General features: G+C 37.6%; 1 protein-coding gene across 1 annotated transcript in view; it reads left to right on the forward strand.

Annotated features, from left to right (window-relative positions):
• The window catches only part of LOC114242869 (atlastin), a 32,732-nt gene extending 26,135 nt beyond the window's left edge, over positions 1-6,597 (forward strand). The window contains exons 12-14 of the mRNA XM_089727897.1: positions 3,639-3,791; positions 4,540-4,662; positions 5,286-6,597. Of these exons, the coding sequence (XP_089584023.1) occupies positions 3,639-3,791; positions 4,540-4,662; positions 5,286-5,354 (345 nt within the window). The 3' untranslated portion in view covers positions 5,355-6,597. The remainder of the gene's footprint in view (positions 1-3,638; positions 3,792-4,539; positions 4,663-5,285) is intronic.
• Positions 6,598-7,136: the final 539 nt, after the last annotated feature.

The raw sequence follows: 7,136 nt of genomic DNA on the forward strand, positions 1-7,136 counted from the left end.
TTATGAAATTACTAATTATATTATAAGACAATAAGTTCTATATATTTCCTAAGTTCGTAAATAATTAATTATGTGAGGCCGGAAGTGTTGCTCGATAACATTCGGCCATCCTGTGTATGCCGTGTCCCACGGCGATCAGCGCTGCTATTGGCGCCTGCTTTGTCGCTGGTGTTTGGCACCTGAAATTTACATGTTTAAGCAGTAATTATATCTTGTATTATCTAATTCACACACCTTTTTGTTTGTTGTGCATCACACACCTTTTGTTTGTTGTGCATCACACACCTTTTGTTTGTTGTGCATCACACACCTTTTGTTTGTTGTGCATCACACACCTTTTGTTTGTTGTGCATCACACACCTTTTGTTTGTTGTGCATCACACACCTTTTGTTTGTTGTGCATCACACACCTTTTGTTTGTTGTGCATCACACACCTTTTGTTTGTTGTGCATCACACACCTTTTGTTTGTTGTGCATCACACACCTTTTGTTTGTTGTGCATCACACACCTTTTGTTTGTTGTGCATCACACACCTTTTGTTTGTTGTGCATCACACACCTTTTGTTTGTTGTGCATCACACACCTTTTGTTTGTTGTGCATCACACACCTTTTGTTTGTTGTGCATCACACACCTTTTGTTTGTTGTGCATCACACACCTTTTGTTTGTTGTGCATCACACACCTTTTGTTTGTTGTGCATCACACACCTTTTGTTTGTTGTGCATCACACACCTTTTGTTTGTTGTGCATCACACACCTTTTGTTTGTTGTGCATCACACACCTTTTGTTTGTTGTGCATCACACACCTTTTGTTTGTTGTGCATCACACACCTTTTGTTTGTTGTGCATCACACACCTTTTGTTTGTTGTGCATCACACACCTTTTGTTTGTTGTGCATCACACACCTTTTGTTTGTTGTGCATCACACACCTTTTGTTTGTTGTGCATCACACACCTTTTGTTTGTTGTGCATCACACACCTTTTGTTTGTTGTGCATCACACACCTTTTGTTTGTTGTGCATCACACACCTTTTGTTTGTTGTGCATCACACAGATTTCATCATTTGTAGATCACACAGATTTCATCATTTGTAGATCACACAGATTTCATCAGTTGTAGATCACACAGATTTTATCAGTTGTAGATCACACAGATTTTATCAGTTGTAGATCACACAGATTTTATTTATAACTTATGCAGCCTCTATCCTGAAGTAGTTTGATTTTGTGTTATAATTTCCACGCGTGCTTATTAATCAATTAAATTTCCATTCAATGATTTTGTCTCAGATATTAATTATTTTTTAAAAAGCATCTTTCGACCTTACAAGTCCACCCAAAATAGGACATACAGCCCAGCTCATAATATATAGAATTCACAAGAAATGTTTCATTAGTGTTAATATTGAGATAAACTTGTACCAAAGCAGCACTTTACTGTGGTATTATACAGCTGTGTCCTAAATACATTCGACAAGTCTGTCATGTAATGTTATCTCACTAAGAGTACTATTAAAAGTATCACTACTACCCACGAATTTAACAGAATTTTGTGATATTGATATTAGGTTGATTTATCATGATTCTTCGATTATTAAATCTATATCAGCGATGTCGTAATTCGTTATTTCCACAAAGCCACAATAATGTTGTCTATATGAACATTTACGGGGGACGTTCCTAAAGAGGTCGACGGGTATGCGCCTCCAAAACCTTTCATTGTAACCACGGAAGACTTAATCTTTAATTTTTCAACTTATCAGCATATGCCACACAGAATATTTAATTTGCTGCCCGTGTCTATGTATCCAATGAGACTAGAGCCATTAATTAACACTATCTTTTTGTGCAAATCTATGCATATGCTGTATGTTGTAAATAAGACATTACTCACTTTTGGGTGTGAAGAGCTGGCCGCATACCATCAGCTGGCCGACGTAGTGTCCCGAGCGATGGCACACCTCGCAGCGCGACCTTCTCTTCGGCAGGCGTAACTTTTCTTCGGTTGAAAGTCGGTCCCTCTTGCAACTGGAGCAACAGCACCTTCTCTTCTCCATGTGGTAGCCAGTCGCAGATGTGTAGTATAGTTGCGGTGTATCGCACATTCTCTAGCCGACCCACGAAGACATCTGTCTTTGTTGTGCCATCCATACACGTGTTCCAACTGGTCGATCTTGTGCAGCCATCCCTTGACGTTGCTAGATTTTTCATCCGGCCGGAACGTTAGAATAACCTCCGCATCGGTTTGGGTGACACGTCGCTTTTTGTATCGCCTGTGTTTCTCAGCGGTCTCAAATCCGTCAATGTATGGGCCTGGCATAATCCCACTTCTGAAGTATAAACGGCTCCTCAGGGTGGCGGCGACAATTGAGGCAATTTACATCCACACGAAATATTATATTCTCTTTAGTACACGTTACGGTGGGTAGAATACGAATGCAATCGAGATATGCTAACCGCCGGTATTTATACAATCATCTTGACCTATTTAAATACAAACTTAGTAGGTAATATTAAACATTGTTCATCTTAATTATTCTGCTGATTATTTACGTACAATTATTATTTAATAATATCGAATTATGTAACATAAATAGCATTAAGGCTTGTTGCGCCGTAAGGTATATTGCGCCGGAAGCTGTCAAGCGGAAGGCGCCAATAAAATATTATAAGTATAAAGAAATATGAATGAACTATTTACTTGATTATGAAATTACTAATTATATTATAAGACAATAAGTTCTATATATTTCCTAAGTTCGTAAATAATTAATTATGTGAGGCCGGAAGTGTTGCTTAAAATTTCAACTATTTATTTTTTACTAACTGATCCGGCAGACTTCGTAGTGCCTCAATCGATAAATAAAAGACCTAAACTTTTGTATAGAATAAACTTAAAACAAACAAAAGGAATCCATCCGGGGGACACATCAAAGGAAAAACAAAATTGTTATTTTTATTTATTTCCGAGCATTTTCATATTCATCTACCTTTTAAACCTTCTCTGGATTTCCACAAATAATCCAAGACCAAAATTAGCCAAATCGGTCCAGCCGCTTTCGAGTTTTAGCGAGACTAACGAACAGCAATTCATTTTTATATATTTTTTATTATTATTTACGTAGGAAGTGTTTCTTTCCGTTTTAAACTCTAACTAGATGATAACCGAGTTTTTTTTTTGTTTTTGATAACGTCTTGATGTTACATCTTGTTGTGTTTTTAAAGCGGTTAGTTGCCCTCAATTAAGAAAAATAGTATTATTATTCGCCAATAGATGTCGGGAAGAGTTGATTATTAAAAACACGAATAAAACAACATTCTCTGAAAATAAATCGTAGCTAGATCGATTTATCGCCCCCGAAATCCCCTGTGTACTAAATTTTATGAAAATCGTTGGAGCCGTTTCCGAGACTCAGATTATATATATAAAAGAATTGCTCGTTTAAATGTATAAATAAGATAGTTTCTGACGCTATTTTTAAAATCTTTCCACATGCTACTGTGGCGCCACCTTAATTAGCTCCTTTTAGCGGATACTTTTTAATACACGTGAGTTGGTCCTCCTTAGTTATACCCTCCATACGCCTAACCAAAATAGTGAATAAAACGATTTTTTTATAATTCTCTTTCAGCTATTGAGCAGACGTTATAGTGAACTGAAAGAAATCAACTCGGCTTCCAACGATATGGCAGTTGCCGATTCATACCGCGAATACTGCAGGTATATGGACGGGAAATGTAAGCCGTCGGTCCTGTCTATATTAATTGTTCCTTGGCTGGTCAAGGTACGCAAGCTTTTTCTTTACTTTCGCACATCTATTCGGCGAGCTTAGTCATACTGATATGTAAATTTAAATAATAATATTGCTTAAAATATTAATTAAATTAGATAATGTGGAAGGATATAGAGGAAGAGGTAGACCTAAGAAGAAATTGATGGATTGTGTGAAAGACGATTTGTGTAAAAGGGGAGTGAGCGAAGAAATGGTATATGATAGAAGAGTATTGAAGGAGAAAACATGCTGCGCCGACCCCAGGTGACTGGGAGAAGGGCAGGATAATGATGATTAATTTAATTAGAGATATCAAAATGATTTCAAATTTGTTTTTGTATTTATATTACAGGTGAGTGAATATCTAGTCAGATAAATTTATTAATTTTTTAATTTTTTATTGTTAATAAATTCGTTTTAATGTTACAAAAAACTCAGTTAACTCTTTCATTGTCCGAAGAACCTCATATACATTTTTTTATAACCCTTGTAGGCAGACGAGCATACGGCCCACCTGATGGTGGTCGTCAATACCTATACTTGAGACCTTAGAACTTATATCTCTAGGTGAGTGGCGAATTTAAGTCGTAGATGTCTATGGGCTCCAGTAACCACTTAACACCAGGTGGGCTGTGAGCTCGTCCAACCATTAAGCAATAAAAAAAAACAGGGACAGAGCCACACCGCTGCTTAAAAATTAGCTGCTGTACATTTCTCAATAACGATATAAGATTAATATTTGTTAATCTATGACCCGTAGGTGATCAGACGTCTGCCAGATTATCATAAAGAAGGCAAAAACGCAGCATGGGATTACTTCAGAAGCAAGAGACGCAATTACTCCTACCGTTCCGATGACAGTTACAGAACAGACCTCGAATCTGTAAGATATTTTCAAACTTCTACCGGCTTATAGTATTTTCTTGCGGTAACCGTACTCGTCGAACTCGCAAAGAGTTCGACGTGCAACCTAACCTAAGCATCAGCCCGCTGAGTTTCTCGCCATATCTTCTCAGCGGGTCGCGATTATGATCCGGTAGTAGATTCGGAGGCGCTTGGGTAGCTGTTAGCAAATCCCACCCCTCCTGGCTGAGCCTTTGCTCGCCCACCTGCCTTGGTAAAACTGGAAAGGCTTCCGGGCCACCAGTAATCCTTCAATCCTAAAAAAAAGATTATACACTTAATATTTGAGATCACATGCAATGAGCTTTATGTTCGTCTCTATATTTCGTTTGTTTGTCTGTCATCTTAACCCCCAGACACAACCCACTGAGTTTCTCACCGGATCTTCTCAGTGGGTCGCGTTTCTGATCCGGTGGTAGATTCTGCGAAGCACGGCTCTTGCTAGGGTTCGTGTTAGCAACGTCGTCAGGTTTGAGCCCCGTGAGCTCACCTACCAGTTAAGGTTACGCTGATATAGCCTCTTAAGGCTCTCAGCTAGGTAGAAAAAAAAAAGGATTCAATATAAAAAACAATGTGTCATAATACGTATTCGATTTTCAACAGAAACTGGAAGATGGTTTTCATGAGTATTGTCACCCGCTGAACGCGCTCACTCGTGAGTTCGGTATATGAGACGATTTGGGAGTGGCATCAACTAAACAAATAAACAATTAAAAAAATAATACGGAAACACCCAACTGATTTTTTGACTACAAGGACAGTGGTAATTGATGTTTGGCCATCATAGAAAAATATTCGGGATATTTGTGATGTATTAGCATATTTATTCGGAAATCTTATTGTGTTTTTTTTCTTCTATTGAACGTTTTTGAATAAAAACAAAAATCAAATCACAATGTTTTTAGATTTTATGTTTATAACTGATGCTCGCCTATCCTTAATGTATCAATCACGGTAAAAAAAAACAAATAATTGTAATTGAGAAATAGCAATATTATTTTAAGTGTTAGATTATTATTTTTTGCATTTGAATTTGTATTTTTTTTTATTACTCAATCCGGGCGTCGGCATTTAAATTATGATGTTAGTTTATGCCAAGAAAACGACTAGTCGTGATAAAGTACACGTGATGCCATCTATTGTCTGAAATATACATTAATAGTTATTAAGTTTGAAACATTCTGCTAAGTCGTAACAAATAATATGATAATATGCAGTAATTTGAATGTTCGGTGGCCCGATTTGAAGGATGGGAAAGTCGCAATACTATACAATTAAGACTTAGACCTCACTTCTAAAATGAACTGCGATATTCACGGTGTGATCTCCATGAGCTTCGGAAACCACTTAACACCAGGAACATGAACATATTTCATCATCATCATTCTCCAGCCCTTCTCCCAGTCACTTGGGGCCGGCACAACATGCTTCTTCCTTCCATACTCCTCTATCATATACCATTTCTTCGCTCACTCCCCCTCTTACAAATATCGTCTTTCATTGAGTATGGTGGGCACCTAAGAATACTCCCAACCCAAACTTAGCTCATAGGTGTCGTAGAAGGCGACTAAGAGTCAAAGCATGACCAAAGCCTAGGCCCAAAGCCAACAAAAGTATCGCCAAGGAAAGTTAACGTCAGGCTGGTAGCCGATCATAAAATTTTTGCCAAAACTTAGAAGCAACATTATGTTTATGCAATAAATATTTTAGATAATTATTTTTTATGCACTGCACTTCTGTCCTACTGTTACTGCTATGTTACTGTTTTAGTATAAATACACTAAATAAATACAACCGAAAAAGCTCTTGCAATTAGATACGTTTTAAAAATATGCCAACGTTAAAAATATTTTTGTATTTCTATAAAAATGATTTTGTAAAACAAAAGCTTGTAAATAAATGATATTATTTTCAAGTGTGCATTTTTCTTAAATAATATAGGTACTATAAAATGATGTATTCTTTCTTGTTTAGATGGTATTCCTTGGTTATTGGAATCCATAGACATTGCGACGCCATCCACTTTGAGATTTGACGTCAGATTCTCACTTGTTACGTGTGCACCGGATGCTTGATCTTTTAATCAATGAGAATCAACGTCGTGGCCTAAAGGATAAGTGGCTAGTATTTTTTTTATTGCATTAGACATACTAGCGTACGGCTCACTTGGTGGTGAGTGGATATCGTCGCCCATGGACTTCACCAATACCAAGGGCAGAGCCAAGCCGCTGCCTACTGCTGCTTTCGCATCGAGCGATGTGACCGTGCCGGTGTTTGAACCCGGCAGGCTGGTACCAGTTTTTTCTAAAGAAACGCATTTGACAAGAGTCCCCAAATTAATTCTACGATGAAATAATAGCATCGTGCAATAAAAATCGAACCCGCAAACATTATAATTTGCGTGATTACTGGTGGTAGGCCGTTTTGTGAGCATTCTACCCTGGCCTATTTTCT

The sequence above is a fragment of the Bombyx mandarina genome, chromosome 05, assembly GCF_030267445.1.
Source record: "Bombyx mandarina strain Sakado chromosome 05, ASM3026744v2".
Taxonomy (NCBI): domain Eukaryota; kingdom Metazoa; phylum Arthropoda; class Insecta; order Lepidoptera; family Bombycidae; genus Bombyx; species Bombyx mandarina.